General features: G+C 38.4%; 1 protein-coding gene across 1 annotated transcript in view; it reads right to left on the bottom strand.

Annotated features, from left to right (window-relative positions):
* The window catches only part of LOC124721608 (microtubule-associated serine/threonine-protein kinase 3), a 263,031-nt gene that overhangs the window by 34,498 nt on the left and 204,542 nt on the right, over positions 1-23,991 (bottom strand). The window contains exons 20-21 of the mRNA XM_047246660.1: positions 16,228-16,569; positions 14,755-14,820 (exon numbers count right to left, since the gene is read on the bottom strand). Of these exons, the coding sequence (XP_047102616.1) occupies positions 14,755-14,820; positions 16,228-16,569 (408 nt within the window). The remainder of the gene's footprint in view (positions 1-14,754; positions 14,821-16,227; positions 16,570-23,991) is intronic.

Below are 23,991 nucleotides of genomic sequence, written 5' to 3'. Positions count from 1 at the left end.
CAATTTTGTAGCCACTCGTGTGTGTAACCCGTCAATTAATGAGACATCAATTAAGATATTATCACCTATTGCTGTAGTATATTGCTCCCCTGTGCTCACGTTGAAAAAGTCAAATGCTGGAAAGTAACTGAAAGAAGAAATATATTACATTCATCTCTTCTGTGCATAGTGCCTTATAAAGTCAATAGTAAAAACCTCTTATAGTATTATAGTAATGTTTATTTGATAAACAATAGTTAATACAGTTTAAAGATTGCTCAGAAATGTTTAGAAGCTAGAGGAGGAGGAGGAGATTAGTGTTTAATGTCCCGTCGACAACGAGGTCATTAGAGACGGAGCGCAAGCTCGGGTGAGGAAAGGATGGGGAAGGAAATTGGCCGTGCCCTTTCAAAGGGACCATCCCGGCATTTGCCTGAAGCGATTTAGGGAAATCACGGAAAACCTACATCAGGATGGCCGGAGACGGGATTGAACCGTCGTCCTCCCGAATGCGAGTCCAGTGTGCTAATTAGAAGCTAGAACTGAGAGATCTACAAATCCCTATCACTAAATGATGCTTTGTATTAAATCACTGAAAGCAAATAAAATTCGGGCACTTCAAAATGTGAGACATTAACCTGTTGGACTGTGATGCTATTTTTGTCACCAATGACAAATTTTCAAATTCATGTAGAGAAAAAAATTAGATAACATGTATCATGGATCTTTGTACAAAGAGCTTCAGTACTGCTTAACTTTGAAGATAATGAACAGGAATGATATTTCCCAGAAGTACCCTACTGTTTTGAGAAAATATGCAGTTCATTTCTTCCGTAACCACTGGGTCATATTCTTTGATTACAGAAACTTCATGGAAGCATGGACATTCGTTAGGAAAATTCTCATTGCAAATATCTGCTACCCATTAGAACAGAGCTATGAACTTACATTCCACCTCAAATGAAACCATTATCTTGCACATATCTCTTTAACAGATTACAACTGACTTGACAATTAAGAAAATCTTCTGGCCAGGAAGGGTTATACATAAGGACAACAAAATTTAACTAAAACAATAACATGAAAAATAACACGAAATTATCAGTTTTTAGCAAAATAACATAAAATCAGCAATTTTTATGACATATTGCAAAATTTGTAATTTTGCCATAATAAAATGTTGTTATTCTGAGGATGCCAGTTTACTAATATTCGAAGCTGATAATAGTAATCAAATGTTAAAATCATATTTTGTCTTCTTATCTCCTCAAGGCTAAGATTTCTATATAATCTTTGAATAACGGTTCATTTCTTGTGTAACAAACTTTGATGCAATGATGAAAGTAGCCACAAAATTGGTAAAAAAAAAATCACTTATTTTAAAAAAATATAACATTGAATTTGGCAAGATAAACTGGCAAAACAACAGAATTCAAGAAAAATGAAATAAAAAGTTAAAAAATAATAAATTCTTAAAAAATCACTGAATTACACAAAAAAAACAACGAATTCGACAATACAAAACATCGGATTGGGCAAAAAAAACTACATCAAATTTGGAAAAAGTAATACTGAATTTGGAAATAAAATTGCCAAATTTGGCAAAAAGTGACGCCAAATCTGGCAAAAAAACGAATTTGGCAAAAAAACACAGAATTGGCAAAAAAAGTACATCGAATTTGGCCATAAAATAAAACAAGTTTTTCCTGTTTCTAGCTATATAAAGTCAGGAAGTTGTTTTAGAGGCCACCTTTTGTTCCAAGAAATCACTGGGTGTGTTGTTCACATGGGAAAGCCTATTATAAAGCATCCTCCAGGGAAGTAAGGTTATGCAGAATTGAGTGATACAGTACCTTCTGAGCCAACATTGTATGCCAATCAGTAGTTGCTTGGATTCTACAAGCCATGTTCAGCTGATCATGTGCTGCAAGATTTTTCTTGTGCATCTTGTGAGGGTGACACTACACCAGGTAGTGGAAAATATATGGAGCTTCTGTGGTTTCATGAAGGAGCAATGATTATCTCCTCCAATTAGTTAGTAAGGTTTGCGATAGCTGGATTTATTTTTAAAAACCTGGACAGGTGTTAAAAGGACTTGAACTCTGATGGTTTCAGACAAAGTAGTTATGTACACAGATTATGACGACAACAACAGTTTTGTATGGCTCAATGGACTGGTACACATCTTTCTAATGGGCACCACTTCAGTGACTTGCATGTTCCTAACCTACCCAGTAATCCAACCAAGGAAAGGGGACCTACAGTTTAATGTGGAATCTGAACCACATGACTCATGTCTCCTCACATTGTTGAGAGGTGAAAGCTAGGTTAAAATGAAGACTGAAAAATTCCTGGTCCAACTGAGATTCAATCCCACAACCTCTGTTTCCAGGCAAGCACTTTAGTGCTAAATGACCAGGCCTGTTATGTGAGTAGGTAGTTAATCTATACTATAGGTTTGGATTAGCGAGTTTGCAAGTGTCAAAATATGCGACATATACAGCTGTATCTTTTGATCGCATTGACCTAGAAGGTTAAATTATATACACCTCCAAGGGACCATAAACCTTAGTATCTGACGAAATTTGAGGCAATGCAGAACACATCTCCAAAATAGACAAGACATAGTTATAGTCTTCTAATAGTCTTTTTTAACTGATCGCGTAGACTGGGACAAACAGATTTTTCATTCTTTCTCTGTTTGCTCGGTTCATTCACAGAATTCGGAGTGTCATAGATGCTGGCGTCAAGGTTGATGCCTAGACTTCAAGAAGGCATTTGCTACAGTTTCTCACTGTCATTTAGTGAACAAAATACAAGCTTAGTGAGTATTGGACCAGATTTGTGATTGGCTTCGCTACTGCCCTACAGACAGAACTCAACACTTTGCTCTTAATGAAATAAAGTCAGCAGATGTAAATGTAAACTCAAGAGTATCCCAACAAGTGTGACAGGATCATTACTGCTCCAAATATACACCAACAGGAAAAAAATCACAACTCCAAAAAACAATTACTGTAATGCTGATTGTGCATGACAGCAGAGTGTCATCTGATGATGTCCCACATGTGCTCCTCGACTGGAGACAGATCTGGTGACTGAGCAGGCCAAGGCAACATGTCGGCACACTGTAGGGCATGCTGGATTACTGCAGCAGTATGTGGGTGAGTATTATATTGTTGGAACCTTGCCCCCTGCCCTGCCCTGCCCCCCCCCCCCCCCCCCCCAATATGAAGTGTGGCTCGTAACAAAAGCATTAAACAATAACAGCAATGGTGATGAAGTATATCATTAAGTAGATGTCAGCATTTATGTTTATGGTTTAACCACTTAGTTGCTGTGATGTTTTTGGTGTAATTCAACATGTTAATCTATTTTTGCTTTTTCTGGGCGTGCACAAAGGAGGATCTCAGAAAACCACGTGTTTTGAACATATAATTTATGGTCCTAGCATGTCGGAAAACAGCTCAATTATCTTGTACCCAGATACCAATTTCAATTTTTTGATGAATTTGTACTTGCTGTTATACAGCTGTGAATTTTTAAGAACTGATTAAATTCATTACCACAAATTATTGTATAAGCATTATATTGTACATTTAATTTCCTCCACTTAGACAGGTTTTATATGAAGTATTGGAGAGGAGTGTGATTTTTAATCACGTATGGCAATTAATTGGGTTTTTGCTCATATTTTGGCGGGTTAACATTTTCCTCAAATCTGCATTTTCCTCAATTTCCCAGTTTTTAAGTCTGTACTGCACGAAAATGTACAACAGGGATTTCACGGTAGATAGACAAGGTCCAATGAAGAGTAGCATGTTTTGTCATGGGATTAGTCAGTGCAAGAGTATTACAGAGATAGTCAACAAACTTCCATGGCTGATGCTACGGAAGATGTGTTGTACGCCACAGAGAGGTTTACTATAGAAATTCCAAGAGAATACACTCTATGACAAGTTTGGCATCATACTACTTCCTCCCATGAATGTGTCTCAAAATGATCACAATGAGAAATTCTGAGAAATTAGAGCTAATGTGGAGGTTTACCAACCATAATTCTTCTGATTTGTGAGTGGAATAGGGAGGGGCAAAAGATAGTACTGCCATTCTAAGTAACCTCTGCCCCATACTGTAAGGTGCCTTGCAGACTGTAGATGTAAATAAATGTAAACAGAACACACATTTGCCTCCTCAGTTTTGTAGTTATGCACACATCCTCAATGTTAAGTCTATGAGTCATGAAATTAAATAGAAAGTTCTAAGATTCATCTGTTTTCACATGTGTTACTGAGAATTCATGAGCACTCAAAACAAAACTGGTCTTTATAAGTAAACACGGACACAGGCATGCCTTAAATGTTCTCATATCACAAAAAACATGAACTATATTAAAAATAAATACTGTAATATTCTTTATATCAATATTAAACTGAAAGTATTATAAAAGAGTATGAAAGTACTGCAGTTTATCAAAATAACGGGTGCTGTTCCCTAAAACGACAAGCTACTTGAACCCGTATCACCAGAAATCATTACAATGATGAAGATCAGGGTGCAGTTCAGCAGCATGTGGTACTGCTTCAGTTATTTCTCTTTTGAAAACTACGATGATCTGATGGGTTGCCACAGCCCCCTCTTGTATTTAAAGCAATTGTTTATATCCTTAGATACCTTCTCAAATGAACAGTCTTTCCTTTTAAATGGCATGAATACAATCTGACATGCTTAGTATGGTCTATTTACAGTGTTTAACTAACTTCTGAAGACACCTAAGTAAAGTTGCTGGTCTGCGAGATCTCTGGGATATTTCCTTTGGGAGCATTCTTCACACTGCACAAAGTTGGAGAGGTAAATTTCAACTCTGGAACCTCCTCACATATCTCATCAATTTTGTTATAGTTGGTATGTTCAAGATGAACCAAACGTTGTCTGGTATAGACTTTTAAATGTCTATGGCTACCACACCCACTGACAGGCAGCAGACCTTTCGGTTGAGAGTTTTGTTTATTTTCTGTCATTCTGATCATCCAAGCATTTCACCTAAGATCCCCTCACAGCTCCATTTAAGAAACAAAGTTCACTGCAACACTTAACTGTGATTGCTGAAAGATCCACAGAGCTTACAATTGTTGTTGACTAGGTTCTAGCTTGAGAACACTGGTTCCAGCAACCCCAGCATGAGCCATTTCTGTTGGGCTGTCTAAGATTCTTGCCAGTAAGCATCACTCAGAGCACTCGTGTAGCTTCAGAATGCCATGGATATAATGAGCATTACCACTCGAAACAGTTAAGTATGAATATTTAGTGAAATTACACAATCTGGCAATTACATTATGGAATTTTTTGTTTTTTGTTTTATCATCTGCAGCCTTTATGGTTTTATCTACATGATACAACCAATAGTGTTTCGCTTAATTTCTAACAGACATATTCAGTGAATTCCACCACTGTAGCTGATTGGTCAGTGTGGCTGACTGCCATGCAAAGGACATAGGTTCGATTTCCAGTACTGCCAGGGATTTTTCCTTGGTAGGAGGATTGGTACATGGTGCACTCGACCTTGCGAAGCCAACTGAGGAGCTACTTGACCACTTACCAGCTGTTTCAAGGTCAAGAAATTCACCAACGACAGAGAGGTATGTGCTGATCACATGTCTCTCCATTCCGCATCCAATGACACCACTATAATAGGATGACATGGTGGTCAGTTGGGCCCACTTGGTCCCTCTAGGGCCAAATGCTGAACTTATATTCAGTGAAGAGTTAAGAAATATTTACATTGCATATATAGTATTTTTATAATTATTTAGTGTGTTACATCACTCAGTTGTTGTCCCCATCATTCCTTTTCGGGTGTTTATATAAAAAAAAAACTCACTCAAAATGAAGACTGTTACACTATTTCCTCTGATATCAATATTAACAAACTTTTAGTCATACAGCCATTCCTCTTGTTCAGTTCAAATCTGTTTGGTAATAGTTTCCTTCCATATTTTGTGGCATACTATCAAATATGTTTTCTTGCTGCTAGAGGTGATCTATCACAGACTTTTGCTGCACTTCACAATAATCAATAATTGCACTGTTATGTTCTGCAAGAAAATCACCTATTTAAACTGTTTGTTCAGCATGTTATGTAATACTGAACAATCATATTTCACTGTTATTGAAGTTTCGTGATCTCTTATCCAACATGCTCTTTCTCCCATCACACTCATAGCATTTTCCTATCATGACGTCCCAGATGAAGGAGTCTCAACAGGTACAACTGCTTCTGTTGCCAAACTTAAGTGTCTGTTCTCATTTCTGTTTCTGGCAGATTAAAAATTGAGCCAAAATACATGTAAAGTCTTCTACAGCAGTGTTCATTTGATAATACATAAAGTAACTCATCTCAGAACAACTTAGACATTGATCTGTGTTATACACTAAACTTGAAGAGAGTGCCTGGAAACCACAATGTCACTGCATGCAGCCTAGATCACCAGGCAACCAGGAATGGACTTACCCCGTCTCCACCATATGTGGGAAAACAACCCGTAGGGACCTAAGTCCATGTGGAACAAGGGAAGTATTTTGTTTTGTTTTGTTGTACACGACTGCTGTTCTGGTACACAGTGACATCCCAGCACCACAGTACCGTAGCATGCAGCTAGAAAGCCATGACAAAATATTGCAGCCCACTGATAAAGTGGACTATTGTGCCGGAATTTGCACTTCTTTTATCCACTGGACTGGCATGACATAGCTGCAACATTTCTGTTGCTGACAAAAACAAATTACCCCATGGTACTCCACTTCACCTATGGGCAGTGTCGTTTTGTTTTGTCTCCTCTAAAGGTGTCATATGGTATTGTGACACTGGGATTTCAATGATTACCATGACTGTCATTTGTGACAGATGAGTGTCACTCTGCCAGCAGATCTTTGTATTTAAGTTATTGCTCAGTATTCACTTATAATCTATATTCCATGTCCACTTCCTGTGCGTGTCACGAGATATATATATATATCCTTCCACTACACCCCTCCCTAGCCATTTTCTTTTAATCTAGACAAACACAATTTCATAGCATATTTTCATATTTAGGAAAACACTTTTCACCTGTTGCTTGCATAATCCAAATGTATGAGACAGCATCATGAGAGGTCCATTCCATAATGAACAACAGAAAACATTCAACTATTATTTTCATAAACAATACATGCAGGCAAGTGAGGGCAGTGACATGACTCAGCAATGTTACTTTATAGAAATTATTATAACACTCACAGGCATCTAAATAATTATTTCAAACACAAATACATGCAGTATTTTTACTATTGCAACACATCTTCAAGCTACTACACAAAAATTCTAGGTACAGTACTTAACCGAACCCCAGTCAACCAGAACCTGGGTTATCCACAATTACTCCAGGAGACAGAGGTGGGGGGGGGGGGGGGGGAGGAAGAAGAAGAAGAAGTTGTACTCTTGGAAAATCTGTATTCAAGGAACAATTTGAAGCGAGTTTGTCCAGGGCTGCAGTTAACTGGACTCGAGTTGCTTCCCCACCCACCGATTCACCATTCTAAACAAAGCTATACTGCCAACAATAGTGCATTCAAGTGATTGTTTCTTTCCATTGAAGGTGTTTTTTTGTGCTGTGCTACAGACTATTACTTTTGAATTTACTGATCTTCAAAACTTTCAAAAAAATGTACAATACAAAACACTATAATAGACATTAGATGTTTATGGCTTAACCAAAGAAATCACCCTCCACCCCCTTGATGGGTTAACTGGGGTTGTAACGTTCATTACAACTGTTGCTAACTGTTGGCTAAACTAAAGTGAGAAACTAACACACCATACACTACTCTCCGTCAGACACGTGTGTGTTATGTAAGACATATACATGCACTGGTAGCTGTTCACAGAAACCACAAGCAACAAACTAGTTAAGAACAATTTATCTTCAGGTATGTTAATATCTTAAACTGTAAATCTGGGTAAATGGACATAACTGTTCAGGTTGTAAAATGTACAAGCATTTTGACACTGAAGACATTTGGAAGCAATTTACAATTGGGCACAATACACATACGATCACTGTAGCCACAGGCATTGATTTGGGCCTATATCTCGCTGTGTGCACACTGGCATGCTTGAAGTAGGTAAGGCATGGTAGAAGCTATGAAATTTCCTTTTCTGTGAGGGTAGTACACACTCAGTACAGCAATAGATAAATATATTTAGATAAATATATATTTTTGAATGTCTACACAACAAATTTGTCGTTATGATATATGCCAATGATAAATTACTGTTGTGCCATTGAGTGATGGATGCAACTGACCTTCAGTTACAAGAGATAGTAACAGAACTTCAGTTTTATAGATGAAATTTGCCACATAGACCACAAGACTAAGGACAGCCCAGGGCATCTGCATCATTTAACATTAACATGATGAACAGTTGTGCCTATAGATTTACACAAATATGGTGAGTGGCTCAAGGTCAGACCACAACTTAACACAATCTTCGAATTTCTCCCAAATTACGACATGCAGTTCAAATGTAATTTCAAAACAGCTCACAGAAAAATTACGAAAGAATAAATTGGTAGCTCTTCGCCAAGCAAAAATCTCCCAAAGATAATAGTCATGAGCAAATACTGAGGAAATCATAAAGATTAAATGATGCAAATACTCTCATGGTTCCTAGTTGCGGGAAAGAGATGCCTCTAGATTACATCATCTAGAGTGCAAAACTCACTTCATTGAGAAAAGGATTTGTAGTATTTGAGGAGGGCACCACTGATGTCTTGGGAGGGTGGTATTACTCACTAACTGTTAATAACTAAAATACACTTTTAAATCCAATATGAATTTTAAAAAGACTGGAAGGAGAAATTTTAAAGTGATCAACTGAATATAGAGGATTAGTTGTCAAATATCATCCTTAATATACACTGTGATAAATAAGAATGTAGTACTGACATGAATCCGATTGCAATTATTGTATGAAGTGCTTTGTCCTTTGATACACATGGCAAGGAACCCTGTTTTATTACGTATATACCATAAAATACAGAAATATTGTTGACACGAGGACAATATCCTCTTAAAAGGAGTGGACACACATTGATGCACTTCATACTTAGCTTATTTATTTATTTATTGTATGATGATCAGTCCCGAGTTCATAGCTCTAAGTCCAGGTTTGAAATCCAATCAGAAGCTTTAGCAGACAAACTGTGAAGGTCTTCAATTGTCCCTCTAAATGCTCTGAGGGAACATTAAAATGTTACGTGATTTACTGTGTGCTGCTCTTCACTGCAGTCACGTTCAGGGGAGGATTTCCATCCCCATTGGTGCAACAATGTGCCACACATGCCCTGGTCAGTTCTGATGTGAGTCAGTATGCTCCAGTGTAGTCAGGGTAGATGAAAACTTACTAGTCACTCCCAGGTAGTTTTGATTAATTGGTGACATTTCAGGGAAGATTCCACCTGTCATCACTTCTTCCAAGCTTCTTGCTTATTGAAGTTAGTGTCCTGCAGGCTGACTGCTGTGTGCCACGATGGTTTTCTAGACCTCAGTCGCTGAGGTCTGATGATGAAGTTTCTGAATGAACTGGTAATTCTCGTTAGTTTTTTTATTCTTGTCCACACGTTCAGCAAAGGCTGTGACCTTAGGGGTGGTGGTGATATATTACTAAGTACCAGCAGCCAATTTGTGTTTGTGGGATGAATACACCCTGTGATGAGGCAAATTCCTTGATTGAGCAGTGCGTGTGTATTACTTTACTTTACTGTAAGCACCGTTTATCCAGGTGCAACAGCAGTATTCTGTGATTGAGTATGAAAGAGCTAGAGCTGATGGCCTGAGAATCTGAATTTTACTGCATACCAATTGCAATTGAAGAGTAGCGCAAACTCCAACCAGTATATAGCTTCCTATATACAGTGTATTAACAAACAAGTAACACCAAGCCCAGACAATGACTATTATAAAGCTAAAATCGATCTGCAATAAAATTCAGATAGTTACCGACTGATCGCTGTTCTTCCTTCCTGAAAATCCAACAACTGCTGTACAACCGGATTTAAGGTTTCCCATATAAATAGATCTGAAGACTGTTGCAATGGCACCCAGGCAGTTCCTGTTAACTACTGCAGTATGTCAAAAACCTGTCTAGGGACACACTTAGGCAGTTTGGAGAGTTACAATATCAGAGAGTCTGATCTCTAAATGTGATGATAAGTTTGTAGTTGGTGTGTTTATTTTATACGTGGAAAGCTGATCCAACTGTCTTTTGAGGATTTGGTCACAGAGAGTTATGTTTGAAGTATTCATACAACATCTTCAGGCTTGATGTTAGCGTTGTTTCTACTTCCCTAGAGCTTTGATCCTGAGCAATCAGAGCAATACCATCAGTATACACAACGTTCCAGATTTTATTTCTGAATGGTCGTATGTATACAAATGAAAAAGGAGTGGGGCCAAAACAGAACCTTGGGGTATACTATAATTTATTTTGTGACCTTTGTTTTTGGAGTTCCCCGGGAACACCTGAAAGTAGCTATTGTTTAGCATGTTACCAGTTAGAGTTGTTGGTTTCTAACATGGAATGACACTGATGAATTCAAGCAGGAGTTTGTCAGTCACACAGCTAAATCTAAGAAAAAAAACCATGTTTATCTTCTGTACAGCAATGATCTTAGTTTTCTTGAAGAGAGGTGGTAGATGACCTAAGAGATCTGGAAAGCAGGTGTTTATCCATTTGACAGTAGCAAGACATCAGTGCAACAGAAACTCACGGTAAATACTATCCATGCCTGCTGCCTTCCTAGGTTTCATGTTTATTATAGCTTCTATGGTCTCTCCCAATTGAAATGAGGCGGAAAAATCAAATGTTTGTGTAGCCAACTGTATCATCACTTTTAAGAGATGTCTAACTTCTCTTTTGGTGTTTTCATCTCTTGTTCACTGGGAGGTGAAGATCATGTATAATTGGCTGTAGCATCTAAATTTATGTTACATGCGGTTGTGTTTATTGTATGAAGGACCAGGCATTCCTGCTGGAGTATGATCCAAGGAAGCTACTGTTTCTTTCCACCTGTTTTGTCTGCTCTCATTTAGCGACTTCAGGAGGTCGTAAGCAGTAGCAGGGTCACCACAGTAATCAAATTCCTTGAGAAGCTTTCCACTTTCTTCATTCCAGTCAGGGATTTATTCTTTGCAATAACTTATTGGCATGTATCGTTCTGCTGCACTTTCAGTACACCAATGAATCTGTTGTTATCGTTGTTGAAGGTGGGTTTATTCATCTTATGCTGCCATCTGTTTGTTTGTAAAATTCAATCCAGCTGCCTTGAAGTTCCATCCCTGTTTTGCATAGGTGTGGATGATGGGTATGAAGAATGTTGTCTGGTGGATTATTGGACAATGCTGGGTGGCAGGGAGGGGAGGGGAGGGGGGGGGGGGGCATCTGGTTAGGAGTCTGCAGTGCACCTCATTGGGCACATCTGGAGACAGACAATAGCACAATACCTGAAATTGTGATTGTAAATAAACAGATTTAATCACAATCCAAGCAGAAAATGCCTTTCTTAAAATACTGAAGGACTGTTGATGCAAATAAACAGAAAATTCTTGAAGATGAATCTACTTAGTAAACCTCATAAACAGGTGACCCATAAGGTCAGTCACCATTAGTTCCCACAATATCAGATTGCTACTGGGAGTCAGATATAAAAACAATTACTGTTAATGCAGTGGACAATCAAGTAGTTAAAGAGCTTCCACATACTGAAAAGCAAGGCACTATGTGAAGACAGCTTCCATACAAATATATTAAAAATCTTGAAAGCAGTCACTGTTTCCCCACAAAGCACTAAGCAAAGTGTGGTGGTGGTGAAGGCTCCAGACTTGAAATCAAAAGTACTGTGGTTCAGAACTATCTGCTCATCCACATTTAAGTTTTCCATTAAGTTCTTGAATCACTTAAGGCTGGTATAATTCCTGTAAAAAAAAGGACATGGTTAATGTCCTTAGCCCATGCTGAGTGGGTGCTCCCAAACTTGCCATCTACATGTCATTTAACCATGCTCTTGATTCCTTTTTATCAGCACTAGCAAGTTGTTCAACAAATGCCTTGTCAAATGATAATTTTGAAACACATGCGAATCTATGACATTAATATTCCTGATAATGGTGGAAAATAAAGATTCTATCCAGTCAAAATCCTATACACCCATATGCCTTTCAAATGTTCTTATTAAACTATATGAGAAAACATTAAACAAAAGAGTTTGTGTTAACATATCCAAAAATGATATGAAGGACACTCAGTATGGCATCAGAAATGGCAAATATACATTGAATGCAAAATACCATGCTTCAGGAATAGTGCAGAAAAAGGAGGCATAGAATGTCATCACTACTATGACTGACAAGTCTGGTGCCTCTGGCACTATGATTATTTGCACCACTCAACTGTCCATGTAACCTAAATGCCTTCAGTTTCATCTACATATAGGGAGATAACTATCGAGCTCCAACCAGAAATGTTCACGAGAAATCACCAAAGACAGTTGACAGATCTTAGTCATTGGGCCTATAATCTGTGTCAAAGTTGTTTACATATGATGCTGTTGCATATAGGGAAGTTGCAAAGCCTAAAATTGAAACAAAATGCACGAAGACCTGCAGAGGATCAACACACCATGCAGAGGTTCGTAGCTGACAATCAACATAAAAAAATGTAACACACACAAAATAAATAGGTAAAAAGATCCATTATCACTTTTGGTGATAAATCACAGGAAACATTAACATTGGCAAAAATCTTTGAGTACTCATTCATAATGACTCAAAGTTTCTCGCAATTTACGCATTATGAAAATATGTTTGTGGAGAAGATACGATGCTGGCATAATGTTGGCCGTCCAGTAGTGTTTACAAATATTAAGTGGTTAAGTTTCTTGACACCAGGGCACTCTATTCAGCAGATTTGAACGGGTAAACAAGTAATAGTTGTCACAATTCGTGCCGTATCTCCCGCCACTGCCTAGCTCTACATGGCGTGGTGGCTGATGGGAGTAACTAGGTTTGTTCGAATGAAGATATCATGACCAATTACAACCATTTCCAAATTGTCTCTACTGTGCAAATGCAGTTTCATGATTGTTGTGATCATTGTGACACCTCTGTCAAGCCATATTTAGCATGTTTCAGAGTAAGACCACATAGAGCACTAGTTGACACCGTCGTTCACTTTGTACTGCTCAAATGTTTTTAGTGTAAAACAGCACCGGTTAAGTATTGTACTTATGCTGAGCAAAACATGTTTCAAGAATTTATTCTCGTTGTCTTTACATATGTATTTTTTGTGATGTTACACAAACAAACAATGTGAGTGATAATTTGCGAGCGTGTGTGTGTAGTTTTCTGCATAACTGGTGAGGCACAGTACCTGGTAACCTCAAAAAGATGAGTACAGCATAAGAGACGCAGAATAACACACATTCAAACACCATACAAAATACTTATTTACATATTTGCACTTGACGACGAGAAAAAAATCTCGAAATGCATCATGCTAAGCATGAAAAAATACGTAACTAGTGCAGTATTTCATTATTTAAATAATGAATGACAGCTGCAGGCTTTTCAAAAACATCGATTATGATGTTTGAAATTAAGTCAAAAGTTTCCACTTCCCAAACAGTTATCAATTCCAGTTACATCACCAGTTTTTATTACATAATAAACCTTTATTAGATAATAAAAAAGTCCCTGACAAGTCTTTCGATGGCTGTTATGTACATACATAATAGATAAAGTGCAAGGGGGTATCCTATAAGTATCTTTTACACCTTAAAACATTATTTCCCACATTTTACATTTTCCCGCATTTTACACAAATTTTTTGAAGTCCCTTGAAAAGTGTAAAAACGGGGTTTCACTGTAGTTTTGGACACCTCCTGCTTTCTGTGAACACTACCACTCCAGGTACATGTTTAATTACAATGTAGGTTTTCCCTGTAATGCCCATAACATGGACAGAGGATAATGGCTGTGTGTTACTAACATTAAAAGCTTCTGAACATTTAATGACCTACATTTTGAATCAAAATAATCTATGTGCCGACAATTTACCGGAGTGACTTACTGCACAAATAAATATTCAATTTGCGCTTGATTTACTTTACAAATTACACAAAATTACACACACACACACACACACACACACACACACACACACACACACACACACACACACTGTTCAGCAAAGCTGCCTCTATGGATTAAAAGCAAATTATTTCTATATTTGTTTCACTTATTATATTTGACATCTCTTCTGCACTAATGAATTACCAACCACAACAGTTTAAAGGGGGGATTCGATCCCTGTCAGTACCTTTGTATAAATCCTGTACACTGTGAAGCATAAATATGAACCACAGAACTGTTTTTATGAAGATTGGCTCTCTGTTCAGTACCTGTTGTCACTGGAAGCTATGCTATAATGCTTTGGAATACATATTCCATACAACGACGTAATTTCAACCTCTCAGCATTGAATGACTGCGCCAAAGTGAACCAAATAATAAACGTAACAGGCTAATAATAGTACCACTGCAGAAGTAGACTACTTTAACCGAAGTCCACAGAAAGATTTCAAAATGTTTATTAATGTAATGAGCCTAAGCTCAAAATATGACATTTATTGTTAGAAGGAAGTAAAGAAAATTTCACTGAAATATATAGGAGAATATGTACCTTGAACTGAGGTTTACAGTCAACTGGAATGATCGGAGCTGACAGAGGGCTCGATATTTTCAATGGCTGTGAAGAAAAAGTGAAGAATGCATATAAAATACACAAATATTATTATGATATTACAGCTTCTCTGACATGCAAATGTCATGCTAATGCACAGCTTACAATAAGCAGATCTATACTTACTTATGTTAATGTTGCTGCCCCAATGTCGTTTCCCATACTGAGAGACACCTCAACACAAATAAAACTAAATATTATGAATAAACTTATCTGGTATTTGTGCTGACACAATTACGGAGCCTGTGGAAGCAAAACTTGTAGTAATACAGATGTCTTAAATTGGATACTTTGAAACATTAAATACATCTGCATGAATTGTGACAGTTCCTAACATTGTACCAACATAACACAATGAAGGAAGCTTATGACTTTAAAATTGGCATGAGATTACATTAGACTTTTCAATAAATTACTTTTTATGAGAATATCATTTAATTTTTATCAACATCTATAGTATACCATACAAACACTGTATTTTACGATTTATCTTTGCACTGACAGTATTTATTTAACTTCTTAATTCAGTACGTGTCACTGAAGAATTGCCTAACTATACCCCCAATTTAAATCGTCCCAATAGCATTTCACTCTTCAGATGCTACGCAATTCTTACTAAGGTGAGTTTAGAGAAGATCATGTTTCTTCAGCAACATATTATTGAAGCATACCCTGAAAATTAGTACATTCATTTGTACAATTAAGGAACATAGTATTTCAATGTCAATGGTACATCTGCCTTCTCCAGGTGCACAACTAGTCAGCTGGTAACACCTTTAGAGAACCCCAAACTATTTGAAGCCATTGTCAAATTACATATAATAAGACAAATCATCAAATTTTTAAATGAAATAATTAATAAAACATTTATATAAATAGTGACTGTAGGGACACTTCACCTTTAAGAGCAAACCTTTATAAGCCTATCCCATTTTTCCATTAGCCCTGTAAATATTTACTCTTTAATGATGAAATCCTATCTTGCTACCATTAGTTTAAAATAGCTGAGACTCGTTATCATCTCAGAAAACTGGTCTGTAAAATTTTTTTACTAGCACTATTTTAAACTGTCTGTAGCAAACACCACAATTGTTAATATGAGCATATATTATATATGACAAGAATCAAGGAATAAGCTAGCCACAGTATTTATTATGAACCAGCCATCCATTAGTATCAGCCTTTTAAAAATTTTTTGGGTGGGGGTGATTAGGAAACAAAATCAGATCAGCATAGCTTATACTAGTAATTACACCTACACAACATAACCAGATCTACTTATGATTACTCCAGAATTTTAATACTTCAAGTAACACGTCTAAATGTGTGTGTGTGTGTGGGGGGGGGGGGGGGGGGAGCACGTTCCACATTATGCTTTATGAACTGACAAACTGACAGTAAATTGTATGTCACCTGATGCAGTTCAGCAGAAGCACGCTTGCTGCTAATGCGGCGGAAGAGAGATGGTTTGCGACGTTTGTCAGGATGATCCCTCTTCTGGCGATGTCTCTGTTGACGATGGGGAGCAGCGTGACGTGCCAAGCGGCTCTGGCCCGGTTCTCTACGCCTACCACCAGTTCGAATTGAGGTATTTTCCAATGGAGTTGCACGCAGTGTCACATGGTCACCGCCAGATAATACGAGCTGCAGTACTTGGGTATGATAAAGTCCTTGTACTGCTTCACCATTTATGTGCGTTATTAAGTCACCTGGGCGAACACCTGACTCGAAAGCTGGGCTGCTGTCTTCCACAGCCTGTAACAAATCAATTTAGTTTTACAATAGTTTTCTTATCTTTTATAAGTAAAATTACTGATATACAGTCAATTCAATTCAAAATTGTACCATAAAGAAAGCTGCAACAGAATAATTATATTTATACGTACACACAAAACTATGTGTGACCTGCTGACAGTAAAGCACTGAGACCAAAATCATTACATTTCAGCACCCTTCACACATTTCTCCATATTGTTTACAAACCCACTAATTACTCAATTTGTCTTCAATTTGGATTCCAACAACAATAGTCATGCTCAGAGCTTACACATCACATGAATGGTCAATGTGTACAATCATAACAAAACATCTTCACAAAAGGTATTGAGGGTATCCCACATAACCTTTAGAGATGATTTCAAACAATGGAAAATCCAGGTTTTAATATCAACAATATTATGACTCCTTCCCCAATAAACTCTGCAAGGTTGAGACCATTCCATAAGTCCAACAGAATCTCCAAGCCCTGCTTAAAACCTTATGAACTTCCCAGAACATCTTCCGTGAATCCATTTCCCTCCTCACCCTTATGACACCCTGCACGGCCACCTTCTACATGCTCCCCAAAATACATAAATTCAACAAACCAGGATACCCATTGTAGCTGGTTATTTTGTTCCCACTGAAAGAATTTCAGCCCTAATTGACCAACACCTTCCCCCAATCGCCCAAAATCTAACTTCCCACATCAAAGTTACCAACCACTTTCTTCACCGACTCTCCAACATCCCTACCTCCTTACCTCCTGGATCCCTGCTCATCACTGTTGACACCACTTTCCTATACACCAATGTCCCTCCTGCCCATGGGCTTGCCGCTATTGAACACTACCTCTCCCACTGTCCTTCAGACTCCAAACGCTCTTTTCTCATTCCCTTATTAGCTTTATCCTACTGCACAACCACTACTCCTTTGAATGGAAAGTATACACACAAATCTGTGGCACAGCCTTGGGCACCCAGTATGGCACTCTCCTATGCCATCTTGTGTATGAGTCATCTAGAGGAAACCTTCCTAGCCTCCCAAACCCCTGGTCTGGTTTAGGTTCACTGATGATATCTTCATAATCTGGACTCACACAAAAACAACCTATTCTCATTTCTTCAAATCTCAACACCTTCTCTCCCATCCTCTTCACTTGGCCCTCCTCACCCACTGCACCACCTTCCTGAACATCGACCACCTCCTCTTTGATGACTCCATCCTAAACCCACCAACCACCAACAGTAGCTAAATTTCAACAGCTGCCATTCCTTCCACACCAAAGAATCCCTCTCATACAGCCTGGCCACCTGGGGACAGCATGTCTGCAGTGACAAGAACTTCCTTGCCCAGGCTGAAGTTCTCACAAAGGCAAGTCCTTTTCCTCATTTTCTGCACATTCACCTACAATATGATTACTAAAGTCCACAAATCAACCCATCTCAGATGTCTTCATGGTAACTGGTCACTTCACCTCCAACCCATTCCCTGTACGAGGGGTGTTTTTTGAAAAGTCCGTGTACGGGGTAAACCTTTTATACTTTTCGACATAGTCTCCTTTTAGACTTAAACACTTTGTCCAATGCTGTTCTAATTTGTTGATCCCTTCTGAATAATAGGAATTGTCCATGTCTGCAAAATAACTATTAGTTGCTGCAATCACCACCTCGTTTGAATAACATCTTTGTACAGTCAGCCATTTCTTCAATTTGGGGAACAAATAGTAGTCCGAGGAAGCCAAGTCTGGAGAATAGGGGGGATGTGAAACGAGTTGGAATCCTATTTCCATTAATTTTGCGACCACAACTGCTGAGGTGTGTGCTGGTGCATTGTTGTGATGGAAAAGGACTTTTTTTGCAGTCCATTCACCGGTGTTTTTCTTCTGTCACCCATCACCATATCATGGATTTTATCAATGATTTCTGGAGTCGTGATACCCACAGAGCGTCCAGAATGTTCACCATCACTTATGCCCATATGGCCACCCTGAAAATTTTGAAACCATTTATAAACTGTTCTAATCGAAGGTGCAGAGTCGCCGTAATGTTTATCATGCTTCTCTTTAGTTTCCTGAGGTGTTTTGTCTTTCATAAAGTAATGTTTAATCACCACACGAAATTCTTTTTCATGCAGTTTTTGACAATCACTCGACTTCCTCAATTCACACGAATGCCAAACACAAAGAAATAGACCAATATGGTTGAAACTTGGTGTGTGTTCTTTCCAAAGATGCTACTAACTAAATATGACCTCGATACGCGAAAGTGGTGCCATCTCTCAGACTTTGCACAGACTTTTCAAACGCCCCTCGTACTGAGCCTAAGTATACTGTCACAGACTGTTACACAGGAACATATATAAACTGGCAGCACAGCCAAGGCACTCACTCATATGTCAAGCTGTCTATGGACCAGCTTGTGGAATCCACCCTAAAAACCCAAATTACACACTCCTCATCTGGTAAAAGTTGAGTAACAATATTTTCATTATGAGAATCTATGCCCAAGTCACTCCATCCTCTTCTTTCTACAGCCTTAACATCATTCTCGTGTCTGTTTTACTTGGTCATCTTCAACTTAACAAGCTGTTTTCCTAGACATCTAATTCCGCTTTATGGTGGCTCCACTAAAAGGTCTGCTCTTATCAAACATGTGGACCTTGCCCCTCCCCTCCCCCCCCTCCACCTCCGCCCCGTCACTGCCGCCACCACCATTATGTTGATAGCTGCTATCGCTTCCACATCAAAAAATCTCTACCACCACCTGCGCGTGGTGCATACACAATTATGATCACTCCTTCGTCCAGAAAACTAAAGGACTTTCCCAGGTATTTAACAGTCAACTAAACCTTAAAACTGATACACAATGAATGTCCAGCGCCATATTCTACCATATCACAAATCTTCCAATCATATCCATCAACGAGCTACAAGTAGGTACCCTTCTCATTATCCAATATCAACAGTACTGGAACAGCTGGAAGACACTGTTCATCACAGCTCAGACTGCCTTTTATTGTGTGATGAAATTAGGAATATCTCGCAAAAATATCCTTCTCACCTCTCCCTCAGTGGTATTATCCAGTCACTTAATCTACGAGTATCAAATATGACGGTCCACCCCTACGCCATATGTACTTCCAGCACCTACCATATGCCTCATAACTGTCCAAGTCCCATCTGCAAGACCTTGCTCATGCAAACTTCCAGGTCCATGTTATTTCAGTTCTTTGAAAAGTATCTCTTCAGGTGCATGTGGCTATGAAATCGGATACACCATCTACCAGCTGTCCAACCAATATAAATGACCGAAGATAAACTACTAAGCTTTACAATTCGTTGCAGATCATATTGCAAGGCACTACATGTCAACTTATGTGGATGTTTCATAATAGAGTCTCATCCAACACCCCCCCCCCCCCCCCCCTCATTCACACACATCAACAGAAAATTCTTTGAATTGAGTATGTGAAAACTATGGTTCTAACAGACCCTTTGATTTAGCAAGATCCAGGGCTACAATGATAATTAGTTATTGCTCTACATCTATCTCGATTCTGTCTACTACCTCCCTCCTAACATCTTGGTACGCACTGAAAGCAAAAGAGAAGCAATCGTTTCGAAAGGAAGAATTAAAATAGGGAAAGATTTGTATATGATTCAAGTAACCCTTAAAAAAAAAATCACTTCATAAATAATGTAGAAAGTAATAGCAGTGAACTGGGATGGGTTTACAAGAGTTGTTTATTGTGCAGTCTGAAACATTAATTTTCTTCCTCGTGTTTTCTCTCTCATTCAACATTGTAAAAAATTATTATTGCACTCCAATAGGTACGAAACTATACACATTGAAAGCACATAACCAAACATTTTGCAAATTTTAAAATTCTCTCTCTTACTTGAATTACACTTACCATTACTAAATGGTGCATTGTATAAAAATCTGTGTCACCGTAGTACACTCTAATAGTATGCACAGTAAAACCAAATCCACGAGGACCACGCCGGATAATAATTGGTGGTTTCAGGCTTGTAACGAGAGGTGACAGTTCTCGGCAAGGAGATGTATCCCGTGAACTGGCAGTGCTTGATCCACCAGGGGACTGAATTGGTTGTGGGTGACATTCTTCTGGAAGCACAGACAATGGTGTTAAAACTAACTGGTAGTTGTTGTCAAGTGGAAATGCTACAAGATGGCAAGTATTGGAAAAATGTGATGAGGGTAGGCAGTGATACCAACTTAAAGCCATGGAAAAGGAAAAGTAGAAGAAGGGGTGAAGGCAGAGGTAAGGGCACCAAGAGAGGCATAAGTGGAGAGTTAATTGATGAGAAGGTGGAGGAGGGAGCAGTACAGATGGGCACAGAAATGACAGGGAGTTTGGGCACAGTCATGTATCCTGAATTGACCCTGGATCCAACTCACAGTTAAAAAAATTCTAGGTAACTGTGTGAAACACATAACACAAATATGCAATAAACATTTTGTTTCTGAAGGTTTTGGATGTCGAGGTAAAAGCATATTGAGGTGAAATTTATGGGACAGAAAGAGGAATGAAGAATGGGACAATGGAAAAAAGAATGGGAACAGTGACAGCAAATTGAGGAAGCCACCCAGAAACAAGATTACACTGCAATTTAATCTGGGTAGTGATCTACTTGCCACTTCACCTTGTGGTATCATATGTTTACACAGGGAGTAATAGAATGTTTTAAAAATTTGGGTGATAGGAACCTATAGCTGGAAATGTGAAATTAAGTTTCTACAGCAATCACTGGGCTGTTGAGAATACACACACTACCTGCAGAAGAAGTTACCAGATGAGATTCTCAGTCAACACTTGGGCTGGAATTATTGGAGGTTACCTTACTGGACCACACATCATATCTTACAAATGGTATACAGTGTTAGAATTTTCTGAGCAATGCCTGACCGTAACTTCTGCAACTGCACACTAGTTTGTGGTTTCAGAATGATGATGCTCCAAGGCACTTTGATTGTCGGCCCAGTGCATATATTACAATTAGCTTCAGGCAGAAAGTAATTGGAAGGGGATGCCCAGTCAAATGGGCTGTGTGCTCCACTGACCTCACTGCTCCAGACTTCCTCCTCTGGGGGCAGTGTCAAGTACCTTGTGTACTCAACACTTCCAGGAACAGTATCTGATCTTATTGAGTGCATCTTTAAAGCATTTAATACCACCAGATGAGAGCACACTATCTTACAGAAAATCAAACCGAACATGGTGCATTGTTGCACATTGTATAACAAAGCCAATGGTAGTCACATTGAATGTTTCCTCTACAGTAGTGAAGCCACAGATTCGGTTTACAGTATTTGACTGTACTGTACTGTACTGTACTGTCAATAAACATTATCTAAAACATAGTATTCTGGTGTTTCATTTAGCCTACCGAATGCGTAGGAAGTTCATGGTGCTGCAGAAGCTGTATTTTACATTTCCAACTATAGGTTCCTTGTATCAAAATGTTCAACATTTCATCCTCTACAATCCCCCAATCTTTTAAAACGCCACTCTGTTACAACCTGTATGCTGCATGCCAAATAGTTACATTATACTTTTATAATGAATAATTCTTGGTAAGCTGCAACAGTTTAATTAGTAATGGCTCTATAGCCAAAATAAGCTTGTAGTAAAGAAGAAATATTACTAATTAAACTATTGCACCTTACCTGGAATTATTCATTACAAAGTGTCATACTATGATGTATTCTATGCGCCAGGCCTGGTCGAAAAGAAAACATTATAGTTTTGTAATATTTTTACAGCACATATTCTAAAAGACAATCATTAGAGTAAAATATTAACAGCACAATATCTGACAGGCTAAAGTAGCAAGAGAGAAGAGAAACTGATAAGGAAGAAAGATAAGAGATTAAAAAAATAAAAAATGAAAGAAACAAATCTGGATTAATTTATCGTGAACATAGGGAGGAGGGAGTGGAGGAGGAAAGACAGCTCAGATAGAGTTACAGGTACAAACATACAAACTATGGCACTTCAAAGCCCCACTGCATGTAAAAACAGAAACTATGACACAAAATGTGCAACAAGTAAAGAAATCTTTCAATCCTGCCACTACTGATAGCCATAAGACCAAACACCCACCACACACCATGGCACACTTTCCTCTCACCTTCACTGGTCCCAAAATGTGACCTCACTGAAAAACAGTTATGAACTGCAGTCCTATCTGGTGTGACTGGCACGTCTCCAATGTTTACTAAACCAGCACAATGCTCAAAATCACAGACCAAACTTTGCAAAAGTTCAGTACAGTTTGTATGAGATCTGTATGCTCAGAAATCCACCATATGCATTTCCCCTTCAAATAAAGACGCATCGTGGATCACCAAATGTGGTGTCTTGCCCACTGTGCTTGAACAAGGAAACAGTGGAGCAGTGTCATCTTCACCAGAGTATTACAATTTAGATAAGGGTGTCCTGCTCCATCTGGCACATCCGTAGCACATATTACAACCAAGCCAAAATTGTGAAACGTGGTAACTTTAGTAGTGTCACTGTTCTCAGCTGAGACAGAATCACATTAGAAGCATATATTCCTCTGAATGTGTTTACTGGAGGTGCTTGACAGCCACAGATGAGTGACATCCACTTGGTAAGTGTGTCCCACGGCCCACAATGTTATACCATGCATCACATCACTGTATTACCATTTAGGGAACACTTGCTCGTCACATCTCATAATGCTTTGGGTTCTCTCTAGATCCCAGCTTATGCAACAGGCATCTCAGGCTATGCTACAGAGTCCACAACTGATAGCCGCACTTGCATACTGCAAACTGTACTAGAATACAGCATGAAGCTGCGTAACAGAGTGGATGGGTTGAGCCTATTTATACTAGATGCTAGTTTTAACCCTTAACATAATGACAATTGTGTGCATTACATTATGTATGAATAGCAAAGTGCTGAATTTCAATGGCTGCTTCACAGCCCAGGACATCTGGATCCTCCCCTCCACCACCAGTCCTGTTAAATACATAGAGGGAAGTTATCCCTGCAACATATCCAATACTCCTGTAATTGTTCTAGTTAGTTAGCTAGTTAGTTGGTTGGTTAGTTATTGTTCCATGTTCCATGGATCATTTTGCACGATAGATCATAATGACGTGGAAGGAGTCATTTTACGTTCACATCACAAAATTAATTTGTACATACGTTTGCATTCTTAACATTTCTAACTTTTTTATTTATTTATTTATTTTACAAAAAAGCAAAGATGTACAGATGTGAGTTAGTTATTCCTCCCCCCACTATCTTTTACACATTACTGTAATGGAGATTCTTCTGTGGAACAAAAGCAGTTGGCAAGCAGAAACTTTTTGATTTTATTTTCAAATTTTACCTTGCTGTCTGTTAGACATTACAAATCAC

This window comes from Schistocerca piceifrons, chromosome X, assembly GCF_021461385.2.
Source record: "Schistocerca piceifrons isolate TAMUIC-IGC-003096 chromosome X, iqSchPice1.1, whole genome shotgun sequence".
In the NCBI taxonomy this organism is placed as follows: domain Eukaryota; kingdom Metazoa; phylum Arthropoda; class Insecta; order Orthoptera; family Acrididae; genus Schistocerca; species Schistocerca piceifrons.
Note: the sequence above shows the minus strand (reverse complement) of the source record. Positions and strands in the feature narration are given on the sequence as shown.